At 40.3% G+C, this 25,332-nt stretch overlaps 1 protein-coding gene across 1 annotated transcript in view; it reads right to left on the reverse strand.

The window, feature by feature from the left end:
* Positions 1–24,503, reverse strand: part of BTK (Bruton tyrosine kinase) — a 31,107-nt gene extending 6,604 nt beyond the window's left edge. The window contains exons 1-13 of the mRNA XM_008156553.3: positions 24,409–24,503; positions 15,207–15,377; positions 14,488–14,586; positions 12,265–12,333; positions 10,633–10,714; positions 4,603–4,731; positions 4,225–4,292; positions 3,094–3,281; positions 2,592–2,654; positions 1,953–2,007; positions 1,589–1,668; positions 1,280–1,407; positions 330–404 (exon numbers count right to left, since the gene is read on the reverse strand). Of these exons, the coding sequence (XP_008154775.1) occupies positions 330–404; positions 1,280–1,407; positions 1,589–1,668; positions 1,953–2,007; positions 2,592–2,654; positions 3,094–3,281; positions 4,225–4,292; positions 4,603–4,731; positions 10,633–10,714; positions 12,265–12,333; positions 14,488–14,586; positions 15,207–15,347 (1,177 nt within the window). The 5' untranslated portion in view covers positions 15,348–15,377; positions 24,409–24,503. The remainder of the gene's footprint in view (positions 1–329; positions 405–1,279; positions 1,408–1,588; positions 1,669–1,952; positions 2,008–2,591; positions 2,655–3,093; positions 3,282–4,224; positions 4,293–4,602; positions 4,732–10,632; positions 10,715–12,264; positions 12,334–14,487; positions 14,587–15,206; positions 15,378–24,408) is intronic.
* Between the last annotated feature and the right edge of the window lie 829 nt (positions 24,504–25,332).

Below are 25,332 nucleotides of genomic sequence, written 5' to 3' on the forward strand. Positions count from 1 at the left end.
CACCAGAGGATATTTTTTCCATTGCTTTTCAGAGAGGGTTGAATGGGGGTTGGAGGGGGAGAGGGAGAGACAGAGAGAGAAACATCTATGTGAGAGAGACACATTGACTGGTTGCCTCCTGTATGCGCCCCTACCAGGGCCAGGGATCAAACCTGCAACCCAGGTACATGCCCTTGACCAGGAATCAAACTCAAGACCCTTTGGTGCTTGGGCCAACACTCTAACCACTGAGACACATCGGTTAGGGCAAGACAAAGTCTAATTGGGTCAGCCAAAGGTAGTCCTTGCAACTGGCTAGTCCACCCTACCCTAGAAAAATAAACAGTTACCGTAGCCCAGGCCTGCAGTAGAAGGTGCATTCTTGTTTTGTTGAGACACTGGATATTTGAGCCTAGATATGAGTCCTGAAACATACAGAGGGCGTCATGTTCTTGGTGCAGTGTAGGGGTGAGATACCTGACACACCCTCACTTAAAACCTCACACTTACGATGTTCATCTTTCTAGTACATTTTGAATCCCAGAAAATCTTCATGAACCCAACATTTTCTGGAAGTTACTCCTCTCATAAAAAAGTTTTAGGTACAAAAAATAGAAAATACTAATTAAAATGTACTACCCAATTAAATATATCCCCACCTCCCAGCCCAAGCTTAACTCACATTCTGTCTTCTCCATGAGGCTTTTTCCCTTACCAATTTTCCAGTTTTTAGAATGTCTACACTAGAGTAGATCCTCAAATAACGTTTTCATTACAATGTTGATGAGCTGCCATAGGAACTTAACACTTGTTTATATCAATTAGACTATGTGAAAATTGGTTTTGTTATACATCATTTTGCTTAAAGTCCCAGAACCTATTGGTGATATTAAGTGAGAACTTATTGTACTTACAAGCCATTTTCTGATGTTTTCTAACTTCATATTCTTTGAGGGCAAGGACCTTTGTTAATAATTTTTTGCATTTTTCCTCTAGTACCAAGGAAATTGCTGAGTAAACAGTAGTAACTCAATGAATACTTGCTGATTGATCAATCCAGTTTCTTCTATGTCTTTCCTTAGCACTGAGCATAAATCACCAAATAAGAAGCCAGTCCCTAGGGTATAAGGTCTGTCTTTGACTACCTCTTTAGTTGACCTCCACCAAGCATCATAGGGGTTGACTTTCACAGCTAATTGCACTGACTGCCCTGTGAGGCTTATTCATTCCCTCATCACCTTGTTCTGAATTCCTTCTTCTGGGGCTTGGCACACCCTTCTTTGGTGCCCCTGGTACTCACCTGCAGAGTTATGCTGATGGTAGTTAATGAGCTCAGGGATGGTGCTGAAAAGGTGCTTCTCAGCCAGGTAATATTGGCTCTGAGGTGTGGAACACACAACATAATGGCGTATCACCCCTTGAGGGTCCCTGAAGAAGTAGATTCTAAGTCAGCAACTTGGGAACAAGGGTCATGCAGGACCCAAGAAGTGAAGTGAGATGAGTTTTTGAGTTTAAGGGACAGAGGAAATACGAGGGACACACCATTAACGAGCTGTTGGGTGGGCACCCCTGTCTTTTGTCCCCAGGGCCTTGGAAAAGTAGCACTCACCCTGTAGATTTAGCAAATACAGACACAGTATATTTTCCAGCTTTGCTGGAGTCTCTGACAATAAAACCTCCTTCCTTCCCCTGAAACAACAAAAAAATAAGCTTATTCTAAAGAGGAAGTGGTGCTCACACCTGCATCCCATTTGCCCAAACCTGGGAGAAAATAGAACAACCCCTGCTTTCAATGCCAAGTTCCGTGATTCACCTGTAGCCTCGTTGCTTTTGATACTGAAAAGTGTAATTGGGACCCAATAAAAATGATGGTCTTGACACTGCCTTGCCTGGTGGGAAGCAGCAAGCCCTCAATTCAGGATCCTCACGTTTTGTGCAAGAAGAATGCCATTTACTTGTGGCCACACACTTACCTCTTGCTTTAGCAGTTCTTCAGCTTGACTTCGAGTCATGTGTTTGGAATACCACCTGTAAAGGGACAGTGCTTGAGTGACTCCTAGACCATGGTGTAATTGATTCTGAGATCAGAGTGTCCATCCTAGTGATTCAGTCAATCCATTCAACCCCTATTTACTGAGTGCCTATCATATGCAAAGCACAACTGCATAACTTTCCCAAAACCCAGCTGGTACTGAAAATTCATGGAAATGGAGAGTAGAGGGCAAAGGCAGGTGACAGAGGGTTGCAGGAAAGGGATCAGGGACAGGACACTCAAGGACAATCCATTTCTATGATTAGGGAGAAAGGATAATGGCAGAAGTTTGACATTTACACCCTTTCAAATGTGTCCTATCAGACTGTCAACTCTTTCTTAGAGTGTGGTTCTTCTGGATTTTGAGGGTGTGGTGATCTCCCCACCTCTCATAAGCAGATAGTATTTGTGGTGAGGGTAAGACATAGGCACTAACTTGGGGTGGTGGCATCATTTGACCTAGTTAGCAGTGATTTTAATAAGTATCTTGAAATCAAAACTTTGTTGAAACTACAAAAACGTATATACTATATTCTATTCCTCCTGGAAGATTGCGTGCTGGAATCATAAGCATACTCACTCATACATTTCTATGGAGTCTTCTGCTTCAGTGACATAGTTACTAGGGATGTAGCCTTCCTGCCTGTAGAGGAGACATTGTGGTAGATAATCCAGCATTCCCGTTCCCCAGGGAAGAAACAGATGCATAGGCCCATACCCCTGAGACCAATCTCAAATGGAGGTATATAAACCATGTCCCTCCCTCAGAGAGGATCATGTAACAGATGCATGGCTTGGCTAGTGAAATGTGTGGCTTCTGCACATGTGGCATCGATTATTTTTGCACTACAATATGTGGGCCAGAACCTACAGGCTCAGAGAGGTGACCACATGTAGAGCTGCACTCTGGGAAGCACTTGGAGGGGCAGCCTATTCACCTTGGTGTGGGAAGAACAATTTCTGATTGGGATACTGAGTAAGGAAATTATGTTGCACGTGTGTGAAGTGGGTGGTCACAAGGCTCAGGAAGGGCTGGCGTGAACTCACCCATTTTTATTTTTATTTTCTTTTTTTGGACTCACCCATTTTTATCTCGTGCTCGCCACCAGGGTAAGTTGCTTTCTTCCAGGATAAAATATTCATCACCCTTCCGTAGCTGTAGGTCGTTTGCATTCATTGGCATGTAGTCATAAAGGGCCACAACCTTTTTCAGTTCACTTGTGGAAACTGGTGCTGCTGTTGGCTCAGGGGGCAGTGGCTTTTTCAAGATCTGTGTAGGTAGGAGAAAAAAGTAGGGTGATTTGGCTAGACATCAAGTACTCTCTTCTCTCCCAACTCTCTGGTTTACTAGAGACACTATTCTAATCCAAATCAGGCATAGTAAGATGGTTTATTCAGCACCCATTTTTAAGCACTTACGCAGAGGTTCTCAGCTTGGAGAGAACACCAGAATCATGTAGGGAACATTTATTTAACAATCCTGACACCTAGACAGTTTCCCAGACCAATTACATCAAAATCTTTGGGGATAAGACCCTGATGTCAGTATTTTTAAAGCTTCCAGACAAAAACTATGTGCACACAATCAGGAAACCTATTTGGCACAGGGGGTACATAGATCTACTAAGTGGATTTGAGTCTCAGTTTCCTTGTTTGTAAAATGAGCATAATAATTTCTGCCCTGCTTTATTGTGCTTCACAGATGTTGCAGTTTTTGTTTTATTTTGTTTTTGTTTGTTTGTTTTAGAAATTAAAGACCCTCCCCCAGCAAAAAATTATGGTTCGGTTTATTTCAGTGATCTGGAACCAAACCCACAATATCTCTAAACTATGCTTGTATTTGAGGAAGAGCTTTCTAGACCTCAAAAAGTAACCAAATAAGCAAGTTTGAAGTAATATATTAGTGATAGGATGAAAGTATTGGGTGTTTACTATTAAATTCTTTTAAATTTGAAAATATTTTTATTTTAAAAAATCAGCATCTGTTTTGTTTTAAATAGGTGATTGGATTAAATGGTTGCCAAGAGCTTCCAAATAGCCCTCTCTCTTTCCACTGAAGGGGAAGTCCTAATTAGAGAGATAAATTCCCTGTCTTAAAAAGAATATCAATTAACAGTACCAAGTCCCAGAAAAATTCTAAGACTCTGGTGTGTTTTCTGTGGTAATTGTAAGTTTCGATTTGAGCAATAGCAGCACCCAATTTTCCTTTATACCTGGTCTTCCTCAGGTGTGGGAGGAAGAGGCTTTTTTGTCTTCCGGTGAGAACTCCCAGGTTTTAAGCCTGCAAAATAAGATACCAGTGATGATACAGAATGCATATTAGGAAATGGCTTGGAGACTGGTTTGATCAGAGACTTTGTCCTCTCTCCTCTGCAGTGCCTTTAGGCAAGTTAGAAAAAGTCTGGGTGGATACAGTCCTGTGGCAGGTTGCACAGCTTGGAGAACAGAGCACTAGCTGGATTTCAGCACCCACCCTCTCCCAGGCCCCTATGTGCAATGGCCAAAATGTACAAACCTGGGTTTGATAGACCCTTGAGAGAGTGCATGATAGAGACAAAGGGGGGAGAAATGATATTGAACAGATCTCTTACTTCCATTCCTGTTTTCCAAAATTTGGCAGCCCATAGCATTTTTGGCTGTCTGAGAGCAGCAGAGATACTGCCCGTCAATCCAGAAGCAAGGGTGGTATTTCTGTACCAGATCACTGTTATACCGGATTACTGTAACAGGAGAGAAGAGAGAGAAAGATCACATCTGACATGCAGGAGAATCAACTATTTGCATGTTTTCCTCTTCAACTAAGCTTAGTGGTGAGTTTCAAACAACTGCCCCTTCATCAGCCACCCTGGAGAGAAGCAGACAGCAAGGCCAGTTGGCTCCCATGCCCAGCCCCTGAGAGGTCCTGTACAGTTCTCTTCAGTGGTCAGTCATGATAACTGTCTCCTGACCAACACGATAAGACTATCTGATGTCTCCAGAGCCCAAGAACAAAAATATGTTATCTGTGTTCTCCCGTGTGGCCATTATAATCTTCTTGTAAGGCAGCTGTTGATTATGATGTTTTTTTCCAGATAAGGGACACAATTTGTCCAAGCCAAACTCTCACTTCAGCTTTCAATATACCAACGTCCCAGCTCCCTGAATTGATATATCTCTAAATATTTTTTAGAGATATTTGCCTTAGTGAGAATTTCTGCACCAGGCTTTCTGTGTTCATATTCTAATCAGCAGAGTGAGCTTAGGAGAAAATTAAGGTGATTCTGCCTCTAGATTCTTTCTAGAATAAACCTGGTTTTAATCTTCTAGGGCCACCAATGTGGGTTGAGCTCATTGCAGGAGATAAACGCTGGAGCTCTATTTCCGTTCCAGGGTTGTGAGGCTCAGAAGATCTCCCCGAAGCTAAAGTACTTTGCAAAGAATAGAGTACTTTGCAGATAGGAGGAATTGGTATTATGGTTTTTAATACTGTGGCATCTCAAGAACCTTCACATGGAGTCAGTTAGGTAAGTCTTCCTGGGATCATGTTAGATAACAGATGGCTATGACACACACTGCAGCAGCAAACCAGCCTGATCTAGGTCCCAATCGGCCCCTGCCCCCTGGCCAACGCAGCCCCCGATCAGCCTCCAACACCCCAATTGGAGGTGAGGTCAGCTGGCCAACCACCACAGCCCTGCCCCCTAGCCAGCCCCACCCACAATCAGCCCCAACACCCCATCGGGGTGGGCCGGCTGGGCCCCACCCATGCACAAATTTGTGCACCGGGCCTCTAGTTTCTAACTAATAGTAAAGCCAACCAAACATCTGTCTGACTTTTATTATTACCAGGCACTGGCAATTCTGAACAACATTCCATATACTCCTCTCAGCAAGAACTGATTGCTTCCATCACTGCCACCCTCTACCCTCTTCCCATGACACTACTCTTGAAGACCTTAGGTGCAAGCCTGGGCAAAAGTAGATATGCCAAGAATTCTTAAGAACTAATTACTATGATAAATTAAGCTATACTAATATGCTAATGAAGGGACATAAAGCTTCCTGCCCTCCCCACCTCCAGCACACACATTAAGAACACACCCTACATAACCAAATAATGTCTGCCTCTTAAGAGGTTCCTTTAAAATGGTGGCCCTTTTTTGTTAGCTAATTCAGAGCTGGTATTTTCAGATACTTAGGAGAGAATTGTAAAAGCAGAGGGTCTGTTCATATCATGAAGCCTCCCAATGTAATGGTATTAGGAGAGGGCCTTTGGAAGGGAATTAGGTCATGATAGTGGAGACCTCATGATGGAATTAGTGCCCTTATAAGAAAAGACTCAAGAGAGAGATTCTCTTTTTATCTCTGCCATGTGAGGACACAGTGAGAAAGTGGCCAGTCTGCAAGCCAGGCAGAGAATTCTCACCAGGAACCAAATCAGAGACACCTTGATCTTGGACTCTTCAGCTTCCAGAACTATGAGAAGTAAATGTGTGTTGTTTAAGCCACCCAGGCTAAGGTATTTTGTTATGACAGCCCAAGCTAAGACAGTGTTCAAGTGGGAAGGCTAGGAGAAACTGCTTACTTCACCAATTCATAGGGCCAGCCCTGTCTGGGAAGCACTAGTGGTTGGTGCACAGTCTCCTAGTACTTGATGGTCTAGTGTCTCATATCCATAGTTATCAAGACAATGTCTAAAATTCTGTTTCAGGAATGAATGAAGTATTCTTCCTCATACTGGTTGTTGGAGTTTTGCCAATGCCACTCTTTCATTCATTTTGCTGAGGTCTTATGTTTGAAATTGAAATTAGGATAGCCTCTATTGAGCTTGGGTGAACAGATTCTAGAGTTAATATAGCCAAATATCTGTGGTGCTATAACATAGAAGTGTCTGCTGTCATGTTCAAGGAAGTGGAAGAAGAAAGCCCAAGGCTAAGTCCTCAGGCATACAATCTTCACATGGAAAGTGCCACTGAAGTAAAAAACAAACATAGCAGCTGGATAAGAGGTACCTGAGTCTCTACTTTTTAAATTGAGGTATAACTTACATATCCTAAAGTAAAGTACAAAGATCTAAGTTATACAGGTAACCACATTTGTCTACAACCACTTAACCACACTTAGATCCAGCACCTGAGAAGGATCCCGCATGCCTCTTCACAGTAGAGGAAACCAGGATTCTGATGAAGTCCCCTTCTCATGTTAGTGATTTTTAAAAATATTTTTACTGATTTTTTGAGAGAAAGGAAAAGGAGAGGGAGAAAGGGAGCGAAACATACATGAGGGACAAACATCTATTGGTGGCCTCCTGAACGGCCCCTATAGGGCATCAAGCCTGCAACCCTGGCATATTCCCTGACCGGGAATCAACCTAGCAACCTTTTGGTGCATGGGACAATGCCCAACCAACTGAGCCATACTGGCCAGGATGTGTTAGTGATTTTCAATTGGTGCATTTTACTCTAAAGTGAGATAACATTAACTAGGTAGGATTTTATGGCTCCTAGACTATCTCACTATTGATATTACTAGCACCTCAGTCTGTCCTGGGGTTGTTAGAACTTGCATCTGAATCTTCCAGCAACTATGATCTTTGTTGCAAGACACCTGCTTTTTGACTCATGTTGTCAGCCCAAGCAGGTTCAACAGGACATACACCCAGGTCTGGAACAACTGGATAAAAAATGCCTTCGGTGAAACATAAGGGAAGAGAAGGTAGAATTGCACATACTCACACTAATGACACAACTGAAGTGGTTGTGTTTGTTTGTTTGTTTGTTTTGGCTTGTAAATCATTGTGTGAACATGATAGAGTATACTTACACAAACCTAGATGATATAGCCTACTACACACCTAGCCTTATGGTATAGCTTATTGATCCTAGGCTACAAGCCTGTATAGCATGGTACTGTACAAAACTACACAAGATTAAATCAAGCACAAGATAAAATGATGCAATCAAGAGCCTTGGTAAACACAATATGTATGAAGTTGCTGCTGGTGTAAAATGGCATACTGTTTCACAGCAAACTTTTTTTATAAGTAGAAAAAGTATGCTCTAAAATAGCAATAAAGATATAGTATAATAAATACATAAGCAATAACATTGTCATTTATTATCATATCAAGTCTTATGTACTGTGCATAATCATATTGCTGTATTTTTATTTTACTGGTAGCTCAGTAGGCTTATTACACTAGCATCACCACAAATACATGAGTAACGAATTGCACTATGATGTTACTACGTGATCGGAATTCTTCAGCTCCTTTATAATTTTACTAGAGGCCTGGTGCACGAATTCATGCACAGGTGGAATCTGGCCGGCCAACCCTGATCAGGGCTCAGGCCAGGCTGGCTTGGAGGAGGGGCTGCAGGCAGTTGGCCAGCCAGCCCCACCCCCGATCAGGGTGGGGGGCTGATTAGGGGTGGGGCCAGCCTGGGGGAGGGGCTGCAGTCAGTTGGCCATTGGCCCCACCCCCTGGTCAAATGCCTGGTTGAACTCTGCATCAAAATCCCAGTCAACAGGACAATTTGCATATTAGCCTTTTATTATATAGGACTAGAGGCCCGGTGCACGAAAATTCGTGCACTTGGGAGGGTCCCTCAGCCCGGCCTGCACCTTCTTGCAGTCCAGGACCCCTTGGGATATGTCCACCTGCCGGGTTAGGCCCACTCCCTGAGGAATCAGGCCTAAGCTGGCAGTCAAACATCCCTCTGGCAGCCCAGGAGCCCTCGGGAGATGTCCAACTGATGGCTTAGGCTCGCAGCTGTGATCCCAGCTTGTAACTGAGCAGACCTCCCCCTGTGGGAGCACACTGACCACCAGGGGGAAGCTCCTACATTGAGCATCTGCCCCCCTGCTGGTCAGTGCATGTCATAGCAACCAGTCATTCCCGGTCATTCCACCATTAGGGTCAATTTGCATATTACCCTTTTATTATATAGGATAGGATCACTGTCATACCAGTAAATGCAGTCTGTTGTTGACCAAAATGTCATTATGCAGCACATGACTGTATCTTACGCCAACTACAGGTGCAATTTCTGGACTAGAGAACCAAGTAGCATGAAACTATATTTTGAGCTTAGTTTCTGGGATGTGGTAAGAATCCAGTCTTCCCCACTCACTAGCTGTGTGCCCTTGAGCAAGTTACTTAACCTCTTTGAGCCTCAGTCCCTTCTCTGTAAATAGACAAATGATACACACTTCATAAGCTTATTGTGAGAATTTAATAAAATTGTACATTTGAAGTACTTGGCCCAGAGCCTGGTAGATTGTAAATGCTCATTAAACATTAGTTATTGTTGTTGTTGTTGTTTGCCCAAGGTTTCTATAAGAATTAAATGAAAAAATAAATATATGGTATTTAGCTCAGTGTCTGGTATATAGCAAGACTTCAACAAATGACCCCTCTCTTCCTTACTCCTCTCCTCTTTCAGCTTGAAAAATTTGGTAATTTTTATTTTGACCAATTGACTTGTGTTCAAGGGAGTGGAAAAAGGTGGTGTGGCCAGCTACCGAGTATCAGAATCTAAATGTTATTGAGACAAAAGGCTGTCATGCAATAACCCAACCATGCTGTTATCAGTCTGCCATTCTTCCTGTTTCTCTAGGCAGCCTTTCCTGATGTCAACTCAACCAGTTAATCTCTCAGTCACTTGACGTGTGGCTATATATACACACAAATATGTGTTCATGCATCCTGTGCTACAAGCATTTACTGTCAAGTTTATCTGAGCACACCATATGGAGTATATGAAATGCTAAAACTATGTTCAAGTTTAGATCTTCATAAAGCTAGGAACATAAAATAATTCTTTGGAAAGTACTTATCCACAATGAAGATATGTATAGTGCTTTCTTGTACAGTGCTTTTACTGTTTTCCACATGCTTTCACATATATAGCATCATTTAATCCTTAAGACAAACTTGGAGGTAGGTATTGCATGCATATTACTCCAAATTCAGAAGAAACCAAGCCACAAAGAAGCTTATTAGCCTACTTGCCAGAGGTTACTTTGCTTATTAGTGGTGGAAGAGGGCTTGGAACCAGGTTCTCTACATTGACTTCAAGCACTCTTATAAACATCTATTTTTTTTTTTTTTTTTAGAACTAGGTATTGCATACTTAGGATTCAAAATATCGCAATAACCATTGAATGCCATACCACACCACCCTTATAAACAGTGTAAAGAATGAGACATTTTTATAAATAGAGAAATGGAGACATCTACAATTACAACATTGCACTACAGACATAATGGTGAACTGGGTTGAAATTTTTAGTCTAGTGTGTGATATTTTTTTCATATGATGGAAGATTAAACTCAACTGCATCACTAATATTGGAAAAATTCATTTTTTCTCTTCCTCTTCCTATCTCCTTTCTTCCTTCCCTCCTTCTCTCTCTTCCTCCTTCCCTTCCACCTCTCTTTATTTTTTCTTTCACTTCCCTCCTTCCATCTATCTTTTCCTCTCTCCTTTTCACCTTCACCCCTCTCTTTTATTTCTCTCTTCTTCCTCTCTTCAGTCTTTCTCTCTTTCTCCCTCTCCATCTTCCCCCATTCCTCTTACTTCCTCCCTCCTTTCTTTTCTCTGGAAATTAATTCTCTTTCTTTTCCAAATAATTCTCACCATTTTTGAGCTGATGAATCCAACGCTTCCTCAATTCTTCTGTTGGGGAGAAGACATAGAGAGGGCCTTCATCATATACAACCTGGGACAATGGACACACAGACTTTAGAAGTTAGGATTCAGAATAAAAGGAGAAAGATCTTGATGTAATTAATCTTAAGTCACAACTTTGTCTATTCATGGTGGAAAACAAAACACGCAGGATCTTTAGTCAACATCTGGGCCAGGGTCATGTGAACTATCTGCAGAATTCCTAAGCAATTAATATCCAAGTATGTAGGACTTAGAAGGTCTTAGCTTACTGAATACTAGGTTCTACTAACTTGTGTTTCAATTTGTGTGTAAATTTAGTTCATAATGTTTCCCTCAGCCCACAGTGGAGACAGGACTTTTATTTATTCAACAAAGGCTATTTTATAATCCTATTAAACTATGAGTTTGTATAGAGAATTGAAGTAATGATTTATATAACTGAAGTCTTGGTTAGTACATATGAATTATTCACTTGGATAATATGGAGCCAAATTTTAACTCATGGCTAATTTTCCCCTCACAGCCCAGTGGCCTCCACTTGCCAATATTAGCCAAAGTAAACCAAATAGGGACACACATCCACTCCAAAAAGAGTAAAGTATATATTAAACACTATTATCAAATCAAACAGTCAATATTTTTAACACCTCACAAGTACAAGGCACTGTGCTAGGTGTTGTAGAAGTGTGTAAAACATATTAGATGTTTTACAGATTTAATAAACCTCACATAGTGGATTCTAAAGTCAAATGTAAATTAATTCTGAATTACATGCTGCTTAGCTTTTTCTACTAGCCCAGACAAACAACGTCATCTTGTTGAAACACAATGGTAGCAAAACTATGTCTAAAACACCCCTCCTTCAAAAGTTTTGTAAACTTTGATACAGTCAAGGACATGAGCAAGATCCTTTTACATTTTTCTTTTTGCTTGTTAGTCTTGCTGTGCTTATCAATCCATGACAGAAAGCCCCCTCCCCTGAGACTTTCCACTTCCTTTTCTGGCTTTCACTGTTGCAGGGGCTTCTATATTCACAACAAGTGGCCTACAGAGTTCTCAGGACATAAGCAAGATGAATTGAATTTCTTGTTCTCCTTTACGGCTTACAATACATCTACCAAACATATGTCTATGTGGCTTTCTAGTCATCCCAGACTAGAATAGAATTTAGTTTTATGTATAAGTCTAATAAGCCTTCCTCATACCAAACTTCCTAATACTTCTCCCCTCCCCTTTTCTGACTTTCAACCCACATGACCACCATTGGACAGATATTCAGAACCAGAAGGAAGTGAAATGCTCACTCGACAAACAGCGCATCTTTCTCAATGCAGTTATCATATACAAGACACACCACAATAAAATTAATGACATTATGGGGACTTTTTGAGGTGTAGAGACTAAAAGAAACTATGTGAGATTGGGAAAATAGAACAGCAAACACTCTTAGATCATACCAGTCTCATTTCTCAGTCCGGTCTCCTTGTCCACCTCAACTTTTGTTTCCTGGGACTTAGTATCCTGCTCTTTGACCCACATCCCATCCTTAATGATTACATTACAGGTTCCTCTGAGAGCTGGTGAGAGAAAATACCTCACCTGGAAAGGGTAAGGGAACCTTTCAATGATTGAGATCTGTTCCATTTCACCAGACTCTTCACCCCTTCTCTGCAATGAAAGAAGAAAAATCATGGTTATTGGCTGATGCGTTGTTCTTTCCTGGATTTCCTTTGGTTCTGTGAGTTCTTTGTAGTAGGTCAAGAAGGCTCTCCTGCACAGACTATGCAGATTCTTAGTGACTGCTTCCTATAAGCCAGTAAGGACACATATCCATCGGAACCATCACATATCTATTTTTTAAAAAAGCCTCAGACATCTCAAATCATTGCAGAAATTGAGTTTACTCAATAAATGGTACTGGGACATTTAACCACTATTATTGGTGGTAGGGGAAGGAGTTAGGTAGATATTTCACACCATATACCAAAGTAAATTCTGGATGGATTCAAGAGCTTAATGTAAAAAATGAAACTGAGCCCTAGCTGGTTTGGCTCAGTGGATAGAGTGTCAGCCTGCGGACTGAAGGGTCCCGGGTTCAATTCCAGTCAAGGGCACATGCCCAGGTTGCGGGCTTGATCTCCAGTAGGGGGCATGCAGGAGGCAGCCGATCAATGGTTCTCTCTCATCATTGATGTTTCTATCTCTCTCTTTTTCTTCATTCCTCTCTGAAATCAATAAAAATATATATTTTTTTAAAAAAATGAAACCAAATGACTGAGAAAAAAACAACTGATGGTATAATCTTGTGGGAGATAAGAGCTTTCTAATGGTAAAATTTAAAATCATTAAGAAGAAGGTGAATTAATTTGATGACATAGACTTTAAAATCCATAGACTTTAACAACAACAAAAATAATAATAATTGCAAAATAAGGCAGCAATTAAATACCATTTTTCTTGGCTGCCAACTTAACAAACATTTACAATATCTGGTATTTTTTGTTTTGTTAATCCTCACCTGAGGATATTTTTCCATTGATTTTTAGAGAGAGTGGAAGGGAGGGGAAGAGACAGAGAGAGAGAAACATCAATGTGAGAGAGAGACATCGATTGGTTGCCTCCTGCAGGCGTCCAGATCAGGGTTGGGGATTGAGCCTGCAACTGGTCCTTGACCAGAATCGAACCTGGGAAGTTTCATCCAAGGGCTGATGTTCTATCCACTGAGCCAAACCCGTCCAGGGCTATAATATCTGGCATTGAAAAAAATGTAGAAAAGTAGATATTCTCATGCATAATTTGTAGGAGTGTGTTAAATTCAAATTCCATGTCTAGTAAACAAAATAGAATAAAAAGATAAAAATAACCAAAGTGCACAGATTTCATAAAGAGAAGAAAAAATTTTACTTCTAGGAAGTTATTGAAGAAAAAGACTAACAAAAGTACATAAATATGTATGCAAGGATGTTCCTCCAACATGGTGTATAATGTCAAGTAGTTGGAGACAACTTAAATGTGCAGTAATAGGGAACTGGTTAAACAAATTACAGAATAGTATATCCATGATAAGGAATACTATGCAGCCATGAAACTCATATTATTAATGAGTACCTATTGTCATGGGGTAAAGTTTTCATATATTGAAAATGTAGGTTGCAAAGCAAGATGTGTACTATGATTCTATGTTTTAAATATATAACACATATTAGTGTGGGTATATGTGTTGCTAGTGGAAAAAAAACATACACCAACATGTTAATAGTGTTTTAGCTAGATGATGTGATTATATGTGATTTTATCTTTTCTTGTGTTTTTTTAATATTTTTGCAAGTTTCTATAATAAATATTCATTTCTCTTGTAATCTGAAAAAGTTATATTTAAAAATTAACTCAGTAAGCGGTATGCCCAGGAGAGGCTATGGGAAATGAGAGGAGAATAAGTGAGCTATTTTAAAAAAATCATATTGTTCAGAGCCCTGGGATACTGGCTTTAAAACCAACTCAACCTTGTAAATCTGACCCTAGTAACTGAGGGAGTAAAACCAACCATCTCTGATTAGTTTGAAAGTTGATATGATGCCATCTTGACATCTGTGTTACAAATTTTCCTAAGTAAATGAGTTGTTCTGAATCTGAGGGAAAATGCTGAGACTTGGTAGAATCAGTACATGACAGAGTGAAGAATTTTATAAAGCTTTTTTGTGTGTTCCACATTGTACAGCATCACCAACCAGTTTATTTACAAAGAATTGAAGTGTTCCAAGATTCTTATCTGCTCCCCCATCACCTACCCCCACCGCTGTTCTCTCAATGGTCTCTTCTTACCGGAATCTGTCTTTCAGGGGGAGGATTTTTTTCAGGAACCACTGTTTCAACACAGGTGATCTTCTCAACATCTATTGAACCCTTCTTACTGCCTCTTCTCTGAGAAAGAGAGTGAGGAAGAAAATGGAGAAAGAATATAGATGATGTGTTGTGGAATTGCACACATGAAACTTGTATAATTGTATTAACCAGTGTCACCCCAATAAATTCAATAAAAAGGAAGAAAAGAGTGATTAAGCAACTGGATGATTAGATTTTGTTATCTACTCATTCAACATAGTGAGGTGACACCAATGATCTATTATCAGGACCTGTCATTTTGAAAAAACAAAACAAAACAACAACAACTTCCACATCTCACCCTTTTTTGACTACCAGATGGAGAGTAAGCACTATAAAAGAGTGGATGACTGTGTATCTTTATAACAAAAAATAAGGAAGCAATTTTCAAGTCTTGGATTTCATTCTCAACAATCATTTAATGAATGCTCACCAATGGCAAAATCCCATGGTATGATTTCTCACGGTTTCTTAGCACCCTTGAATTTTGGCTCCTACGTGACTGTAGCTAATTCTAGTCTAGGAAACATTTTGCTGAGTTTAAAATGTACTTAAGTCCCTTCCACCTTTCTCCTCCAACCAAAAAGCCTCTAACTCCTCCCCAATGAAGATCTAAGGCCAAGTCATTGATACTCAGGTATCACAGCAGAGAAACTTACCCCACGTTCAAAATCATACTCATAGTAGGAAAGTTTGTGCACAGTCAAAAGAAACAGGCGCTTCTTGAAGTTTAAAGGTGATGTTTTCTTTTTCTGCTGGGATCGCTTCAGAAAGATGCTCTCCAGTATTACTGCAGCCATAGCTTCGTCTTTCTGGAGCTCACTTGTGTGCTGTTGATAATGAAAGCTCTTGACAACCCATCACATTAATTCTAATCACCCCTGGTACCCCCTCAGCCTAGCCACCTAGTTTCAAATGAAACAGAAATGTGTAAAGCTAACAAAGGACCTTCTTACCTTAACATCCTTCTTCCATAGTCCCCATCTCTGTCAGTTTTCAGGTATAATGGATGTACACTGAATAGAGTGGATTGGTTCTACATTGTAACCTCACATAAACGAAGGTCTTGTATAAGGCAATGAAATGCTCTGGATGTCAAATGACATGTACCTGTGTGCTTGGTAATGTCTAGAGGCAAATTTATACTAACCGTCCTTTTATGATGACAAGTGCAGAATCTGTGAATAGCAAAAGTCTCTGCACAGCTGTTGACTCTGATATCCCCAACAGAGATAATGCAGGTGCCAGAACTCCACTGAGGCAGATATTGGACTTTCAGTTCCCAGTTTCCTAGATGGTGAGTGTAATTTTTCAAACATTGTCCCACTGGGGTCTGTACAAGGGGTCTAATAAGGATATGGAGTGTGCACCTGCAATTATGGATGAATACTAACTGCCGCCCAACTGATTTTGCCCATCACCCACTGATAGAGCTACAAATGATTGAAGCTTTGTTCTAAAATTTAAAAAATAGCCGAGGCTGGTTTGGCTCAGTGGATAGAGCGTCGGCCTGCAGACTGGAAGGTCCCGGGTTCGATTCCGGTCAAGGGCATGTGCATTGGTTGCGGGCACATCCCCGGTGGGGGGTGTGCAGGAGGCAGCTGGTCGATGTATCTCTCTCATCGATGTTTCTAGCTCTCTATCCCTCTCCCTTTCTCTCTGTGAAAAATCAATAAAATATGTTTTAAAAAATAAAAAATAAAATTTAAAAAATAATAATTTGGGGGGAAGGAGTTGTTTTTTATTTTTGGCTTTTCCCCACCTTTTTACTTAGATTAGTTCTTAAACAGCATCATGCAAAAATGATACTGTCATCTTACTGTTATGGATGCCATCTCTGATCATTTATAAAAAGCAACTCATTTAGGCACTCTCCAAACTTATAGTACCCCAGAAAGGTTTAATTTAGGTAACTGAAATATAGAAAGGCAAAGGAAGTTACACAGAGTCACCATTTTTTATTAACACAAACAACACTTCATATCAGTTATTCACTTAAAGTTTATGCACGATCTTATATTACCAATTCCAAACCTTTATTAGAACTATAAGGTGAAAATATAAATACTGTCACAAAAACAGAACCCTAAATAAATCCTGAAAAAAATCATCAATCTCTCTCAAGTTTTGTTTCTGGTGGGTTTTTTCCTGGGGTGGGTATTTAGCTTTTAAACTAAACTCCTTATGCTTTTGGTGGCACTAGGAAGCAAAATAAAGTCAGCAGGTTTTTCACTGCTTGTGAAGCACAGATTATTGCTCACACCAGGAAAGCAAGGGAGTGGTTTTTATTGAAGCCTGAGTCTATCCACACTGTTATATTACTCTTTTCTGTGATGTAGAAGTGTCTATTATTATACTGGAGGGGAAAAAATAGGTTAAAGGAACAGCAGAGATGTTCAGAATGATCTGCTATGTGGATGCCATTGTCTTCTGGGTGTGGATTAGTTCATGGTTTGTAAATAATCTTTCAAGAAAAAATTGGGCAAAGGAGCAAACCTTTCCCCACACCCTGCCACACAGCTCTCTTCCTTAACTCCTTGGTTTAAATGGGAATGACAAACTCTTAAGAGTTTACAACCAATGAGAGTCCTTTCTTATTCAGCTAAAATCCCAAAGAGATTTTTTTTTCACATTAAAGTTATTCATTTAAACAGAAATAGTGGTAACCAACTAATAATACTCTTTTCTCAGGAACTGCCAACTCATGGAGATCCAAGTAATAATATCACATTTGTTCCCATGGTGAATTCTAATTAAGTATCTCTTCACAATCAAAGACTCAAATTACATTAGACAAAATAAAATCCTAAAGGAACTGAGTAGCAAAACCAGAAAATTGGATCTGAAGCTTCCCAACAAACCATGTCCTGCTATGCTTTTTTTTTTCTTTCTTTAGCTGGGTAAAACACATCCAGCATTTTGTCTTTGGTTTTGTTGCTAACTCGTGGTAGATATACTCCCTACTCAGACTCAACATCTGCTTCAGTCTTGGTCTCTGTTCCTATTTCCTATAAGACAGGTCCTTCTGGAAGCTGCCTCTGCTCTTTTTCATTTTTAGAAAAAATCCAGTTTGTACAAGAGGGAGCCTTCCTCTCTTTCAAGTGTCTGTGTTGGGGTAGGGTTTAGTGTTGGTCTAAGTATGAGGAAGTAAGCTTCTCACTAGCCAAAACCCCTGTGAGCAAGCGGTGAAATGGCCTCTACCCTAGTCTAGATCATTAAGCTGGAGGATTACTGGGATTTCCATGGCCTGGACATCCCTTCTTTGACTGCTCTTCTCCAATTTCCTTGTGATCCAGTCTGGCAATGCAGCCTGAAAATGTGGCAGTTTTTCCTTAGTCACCACTGATCCATCCAGCAATAATGTGAAAGGAGATGTGTCCATCTTTGTGTCTTCCTGAAGGTTACTATGTAATGAACATTGTGTGTTAAAGAGCACTTGCAGTTTCTTTGGGTATGTATTATAGCAGGTACTAATTTTTTTCCTAACAATTTCAGAAGCCTACAGAGTTGATTTGACGACAAACATGCACCATGAGAACTGACCATATACTTCACTCAGAGGGTGGAAATGGAAGTGACATGAATGTCACACACACACACACACACACACACACACACACACACACACACACACACAGCTGTTCATATAAAGAAAGAGGAGAAGGAAAAGTAATAGAAAGATACAGAACTCTCTGTTTAAAGTACAGAATTACAACATTATAATGTTCTCTTTATTAAACTAAAAAGCAAAGATTTTGAGTTTAATAAGAAATAGTTCAGCCATCTTACAGACTGGACTATGCCAATAAATTAATATATATAGCACTTGCAGAATCAGTAATCTAAACCACCCTTGGCTCCTATCTTTACTCAAGTTAATATAAAACACTACTAGGGACAACACCAGAACAAAATTCAGAAAACTTCATAGCCTGCCTATGTGAAGAATCCAGAAGATGCTAATTAGAAATAACCAGTCATGCCCTAACCGGTTTGGCTCAGTGGATAGGGCATCAGCCTGCAGGCTGAAGGGTCCCGGGTTCGATTCCCGTCAAGGGCATGTACCTTGGTTGCAGGCACATCCCCAGTAGGGGGTGTGCAGGAGGAAGCTGATCGATGTTTCTCTCTCATCAATGTTTCTAACTCTCTATCCCTCTCCCTTCCTCTCTGTAAAAAACCAGATGTATTCAACTTTCTCAATATATATATCTCCCGTCATTCATAGTTCAAACAACTACTTAGCCCGAGTATCCAAGAAGCAGTGTGTTCTCTTTATTTCTCCTTTAAAGCATTACTTAGTTTCTCAGCAAGATTCTGGCTATTCTTTTTTCTCCCCAGGGAAATGGAAGAGAACTCTTGTTTCAATGCAGTCTACCTGTCAGGCATTTTACATGCATTATTTTATTTATTTCTCACACAAAAAAAGAAAAAGAATACAGATGAAGGAAATGAGGCTCAGGGAGATTATGAGATTACCCAACCTCATCCATCTGGACTCCACAACCCTTACTGCTTCTTTAGTACTTCATTGCCTCGCAAGGGTTTTTTTTTTTTTTTTTTCTTTCAGGGAGGTGTGATGCCATCTACCTCAGCATCCTGTCATTTCCGATGGCTATTATCAAATAGTAGTTGGGACAGACTCCTATTCATCTTCCAGGAACATTCTGCATAAGAGGAAATGGTGGTAAATACAGGGGATAAGAGGATTGTGGAGCACTTTCCTCTACAATATTCTTCCAGGCTGGAAAAGATTATTTTCCTTGTTAACTGTCCACGGTACCTTTTCCCACATAAAGATTCTTTCCCACATGAAGTCCTGCCAGGTTTTCTTACATTTTCCTTTAAATCTTCCACAAGGAGATCCTAACTGGCAGATTCCTAGAATCACTCACTGTTTCCTTTTCATTGTTGATGGGATAAAAGCTCAGGGGTTAGGTGGAATGCTCACTTTTTTGTCCCCTGGGTTGTTATTGCTTATTATGGATGTAAAACTTTGATTGAATGAACTTTCTTTTATAATATGAACTATTGCAAATAGACAAAAGTACAAAGAATAACATTATGCTCATGTACTCACCACTTAGCTCTACAGAGTCCTAACTTTGTGCCATAATTGCTTCCAGAGGTGGACAAAGCGGTGCAGGGGTTTGGTATGGGCACAGAAAGAGATTTTGCTTGGGGCAATGGGCACATGTAGGCAGTGTGCAGATAATGTTTTATGGAGTTTTACACTTGAAATCTGTATGGTTTTATTAACCAATGTCACCCCAATGAATTCATTTTAAAAAAAAAAAAGAAAAGAAAAAGAAAGAAATGTGCCCTAGCTAGTTTGACTCAGTGTATAGAGCGTCGGCCTGAGGACTGAAGGGTCCCAGGTTCAATTCTGATCAAGGGCACATGCCCAGGTTGCAGGCTCGATCCCCAGTAAGGGGCATGCAGGAGGCGGCCAATGATTCTCTCTCATCATTGATGTTTCTATCTCTCTCTTCCTCTCCTTTCCTCTCTGAAATCAATTTAAAAAAATTAAAAAAAAAAGAAATGTGTTACCATCCATAGAGTAAAAACCTTGTGTCCTCCACAATCTATCCCTTCTTCCTTAGAGGTTAGCAGTATTTTGACTTTGGTGTTTGTCATTCGTGAGCATGTTTTTATATTATTACTATAATGTAAGTATTCATAAAAGATATTTAGTATTGGTTTGCATGTTCTACATTTTTATGTAAGTGGTACATATTCTTTAACAACTTTCTCAATGTAATGTTTTAAGATTTGTCTTGGTAGTTCTAGTTCATACATTTTTACTTTTATTTTTATTGAATTTATTGGGGTGACATTGGTTAATAAAACCATATATGTTTCAAGTCTACAACTCAGTAATGTATAATCTGTACACTGCATCATGTGCTCACCACCCAAAGTCAAGTCTGTTTCCATCCCCATTTATCCCCACTTTGCCTTCTTCTACCTTTCCCTGCCCCTCTTTCCCTTTGGTTATCACCATACTGTTGTCTGTGTCTATGTGTCATATATATTTTTCTCTTAATCCTTTCACCTTTTTCATCCATTTTAATTCACTTTTATATGTGGAAAATATTCTATATGATATGATGACTATGTCATACTTCATTTTTCCATTCTCCTATTAGTGGATATGGCAGTTATTAGTTTTCAATTACACTAGTAAGCAAAGCTGCCACAAACATTCTTATACATGTGAGATAGTTTCCCACACTCAAAATGAATTCTCACTTATTCAGACAAGGTGGTAAACCCAAGTCCGGCTTATTTGTGTAATTCCTTTTTCCCTCTTCATTCCTATCTTACTGATGCTTTACTATGAAATCTAAAAGAATTATCTGTCAACTTCTCTAATTAGAGTATAACCAATGGGCTAAATTTTGCCTATGAAAAATCTCTTCTCAGTCCCAAAAAGCATCTCTCACGCTCTAGTCGAGATTTTGATTAAGAATGTCCTGGCCTGAGAATCAGAAGAGAAGTCTTCTTTAAAATATCATAACCATAACAACACAGAAACTTCATTACTTTTGTTAAGTTCTCAAAAAGCTCTATTCAGACTCTAGTGAAACATAATTATTTTATGAAAAGCTTCAGGGTCAGACTACAGGTAACCAAATTTATGGTGAGGACTTCCAAGCAGAATCAGCTTTTAGGCTGCATGCTAACCAGGAAAATTCTCATCTGCTATAGTAATTTCCAAGAGGTTTCAGGGGTCTGGTTCTTCTTCAGCATTTCACATTAACATTTTGCATTTTCTTCTATGGTTTTGGAAACTTCTGGGTCTCTGGATCCATCATGTCTTCTGCCCTGCCCCAGAGACAGTAGATTCTGGCCAAGTGATGAGGAAAGGAGAGCTAATTCGCAAACTTACACTCAGCATCACAGTGAGGGTGACTGCTGGAGTGTCCATCTTTCACTCGGGACTTGTGTGCTCCTTTGGCTTTTTTGTCAGTTTTTGTTTTCTCTGGTGTAGACATTTTCATTTTTATTTGATATCAAAGTAATATATGTTCATTATAGAAAATGTTTCAATTACAGGAATATTAAGAAGAAAACATCAACAATAAGCTCATTATCCAGAGGCATTGTTATGTGGGCATATTACTTTTCTTTTTTTCTGTGCATTTTTATTATAGTTGAGATCATATTGCACATTACCTATTCATCCATCCATCCAATACAAAAGTATTTAAAGTTCTTGTATAACATTACTCCTGATTATTTCCCCATGATACTAGGATCTCTAAATAAGAATAATTTATCAAGTCAAAAGTATGTGCATTTTGCATTTTGAAATATATTGACAAAATTATTCCCAGAACATTTCCATTCCCATTAGCAGTTTTTGAGAGCCTGCTTACCCCCTACTTTTACCTCTTTTCTACTCCATTTCTAATCATTTTTATTCTGTTTTTATTGCAAGCTAATCTGCTTTCTCGTTGAGACAAGGATCTTGAACTCCATTATATTCCAATCTACAACTTGTCTAAAATTTAACTTATCTTGATTCCCTAGAATTTTCTTCTTCTAGGGATAAGCTAATAGACTATAGTTCATTTCCTTTTCAGGGAGGCAAGTCAGTAAGATGAGCAACTCCTTGAGGTCCAGATGACCAACATTAACCCTATGGACATCTAGTGATGGCTCTCAGAGAGTAAGAAAGAAAGTCTAAAATTAAGGTTTGTGTTTCCAATGCTCTCTGAAAGCCCTAAGTTAGTGCACATGAACCTCCATAGAAACTGAAAGTCACACGTGGCCCATTTGTTTCAGGGTCCTTAGAGGCGTTCTCTCTCTCCCTCCTCTGATGGCTTCATTTGAATAACCAAGCAGCTTTGGAATGAATTAGTTCAAGGTTGGTCTCTAGCTTCTTGTTGAGCACTGCCTCACTGAAAATTCTAGCTCTCCCTTATTCCCAGGAGTTAGAAGTCAGATCTTGGAATCTTTGGGTGAAAAGCAGCAGATATCTATGGACTCTGTGGAAAACACCCAAACTGGTTTTCAAAAGCCGTATCTTCTCCTTATACCTAAGTCACTTCCTGGTATATAGATCTAGTCCACTGAAAGGAAACTCTGTAGGAAATTTGCTCTAATGGAAATAGTAAATCATAGAAATCATAGTAATGTTCATTTAAAATTGCTCCAAGACCCTAGAAATGAATGGAAAGTTGTACTAGTTCTCACCAAAAGGAGTTTACAAAGGATTCTAAACAAACACATCACTAGACACAAGCAACAGGAATTTGGGCTTTAACACAAGCAACTAGTTTAAATAGCCTGAATAATAAAAGGGGTCAAATTAGAGTAGATAGGGTTAGCCCTAAGGGATACTGTTTCGGTAGAATGCTTTAGGTTCCATGAGTATTTGCATTTTGTGGCTTATGTGGATGGTGACATTGTTTTATCAAATAACTGAGACTCCAAAAATGGCTCTAGCACCCTTGGTTCAGAGGCTTAGCATGCAAAATGCGGGAAGGAGCAGAACCAGCACACAACTAACAGCACAGAGGACAGCCCTTGAGCTGGTAGACCCCTGCCTTTGAGCTTTGTTGCTGCCCTGCCTCTGGGAATGCACAGCATGTGATTTGGAGCTTGGAGAGCTGGGTGACCTGGAAACTGGACCAGGATTCCTTTTGGAGATCCAGCAGCACATCCAGAGATATCTTAGTCAGAATCAGAAATCCCCTTTGTTCCAAATACCACACTATTTGCTCTAGGCATGTCCTCTGGGGACACTGGCAAGTTTCAGGCAGAATAAAAATAATAGCAAACACTGAGATATTAGCACTTGCTATTGTCAGACCTTGTTTTAACTGTTTTACTTGTTTTAACATGCTTATTGATCTCAATAATCCTATGGGGAAAGTATTAGGAAAGTAAGGGGAAAAAGAAAAAAAAAGAAAGTAAGGGGGAAAGGAATAAGGAAAAGAGCAGGGGGGAGGGAAGGGGCAAGAAAAGCAATTCAACAATTACTTATTAAGCACTGACTCTGTTCCAGGGGATGTGGTAATGAACAAAATAAAGGAGGGAATAAAGAAGAAGGGCTACCGTTAAGAGAAAAGAAGAGGAGGGGGAAAGGGGGATAAAGAGAAGGAGGGGAGCAGAAAGGAGAGAAGAAATGATGAAGACAAGACAAAAGAAAGCCGTGCACATGGCAGGCAATGGTAATGGGAAAAACCTCAGGGGTTGGCCACACAGCCTGGGCTGAGGCTGAGGCTGCTTTCTTTGGGCCCAATCTCTTACCCACTATTACCACGAGGTTGGTGCACACAACCCTTCCAACAAGTCAGCTCTGATCCTGGTAACATTGGCCCAACACAGCCTGAGGCAGGTAGCCTACCAACCCTTGGTTTAGCTGGTGCTTTTCCCCAGCTTACAAAAGTCAATGGCCTATTGTGGCATGTGAGCTTTTCTGTTTTGTCAATCTATATCTTAAGTGTTTTTCTTATATGGGTCTCAGTGACACAAGTACATGTTTTGGATCTTCAAGCAATATTTGAACAAAGGACTTATTTTTATCCTACTGCCACTGACAATATTACTTTTCAGCCAAGTTTTGCATAGGTGCCTCTTTACAACATTTGATACCTGTTCAGATGATCACCTCATGTCACTTTTTTCACTTACTGTTCCCCCACAACCCTCCTCAGAAAAGACCCTTTACAGCCCATTCTGATCATCGGAAGGGATTACCAGGACCTATGCTGATGACATTCTCACCCTCTCAGTCAGCCTCCTCCGCCAACCTACTATATCGGCACCAGCCATGCTTTCTCTATGGCCTTCAGGGGTCCCTAAAAAGGCATTTTCTGCTGCTACCCAGCCCCTGCCATGCCCCAGACCCACCTCAGTCCTGACTTAATGCCGGTAGCTTCCCAGATGCATTGAGATGCCAGGACTTTGAAGGTGGGACTCGATCTCAGAAGACACTGGTCCTGGAGACATATTCTTACAGTCCAGAGAGGAAGGACAGTCTGAGCAAACCCCACCCTTTCACAGCCACTCAGTTCCCTTTTTTTGTTTCCTGACTTAAACCAATGCCTTTTTTTTTTCTTCTTCTCAGTAGCATGGTATCTGGCTCCCTGCTGCTGTCCCTATTCTACACCCCCCTCCCCAGCTGTTTCCGCCCTTCATTTGCTTGGGACCTCTGACACTTCTATCTTCAGTCCCCTCTGAAAGAACCCTTCTCAACATTACTGAAGCCACTGAGACTCTAGTGGGGCTCACTTGAGCAGACAGGTCATCAAGCTTACGTCCTCAAGGTAAAGGGACAACATAACTAAAGGACTGTGGGGCTGGTCAGCAGAGGGAGTGGAGACTTACAGGAAAGAGGAGAAATGCGGACCCACAAAGACAAAACAAAGGGACTAAAGGGGAAGAGTGCCTTTAGAGTTTCATGTCCTCCAAGGCAGAGGAGACTTGGGTCACACAGTTAAATATGACAATGAAGGATGGAAAGTGCTCACAAAGGGACCCCAAAGTACAGAGCCTGACAGAATGAGAGACAAGACTTCCTCCTGCTGAGTCATTTTCTAAGAAAGCATTTTTTTCTACAGATAAAAATGTCCAAATGTAAGCCCACACAAAGACTTGTGACCTTCCCCATTTAATGTGGATGTTGATTTTTCTCCCTTAATGAATCGGCCTCAGGGATTAACTCCTAGTTTATACCTGTGTCATTAATACTATTAAGTGATAAATCAGATTAGGTATTTTAGGTGTGTTACTTACCAGTAAACCTGAATGTACCTTCAGCCACTTCCTATCTTA

Source organism: Eptesicus fuscus, chromosome 1 (genome assembly GCF_027574615.1).
Source record: "Eptesicus fuscus isolate TK198812 chromosome 1, DD_ASM_mEF_20220401, whole genome shotgun sequence".
NCBI lineage: Eukaryota > Metazoa > Chordata > Mammalia > Chiroptera > Vespertilionidae > Eptesicus > Eptesicus fuscus.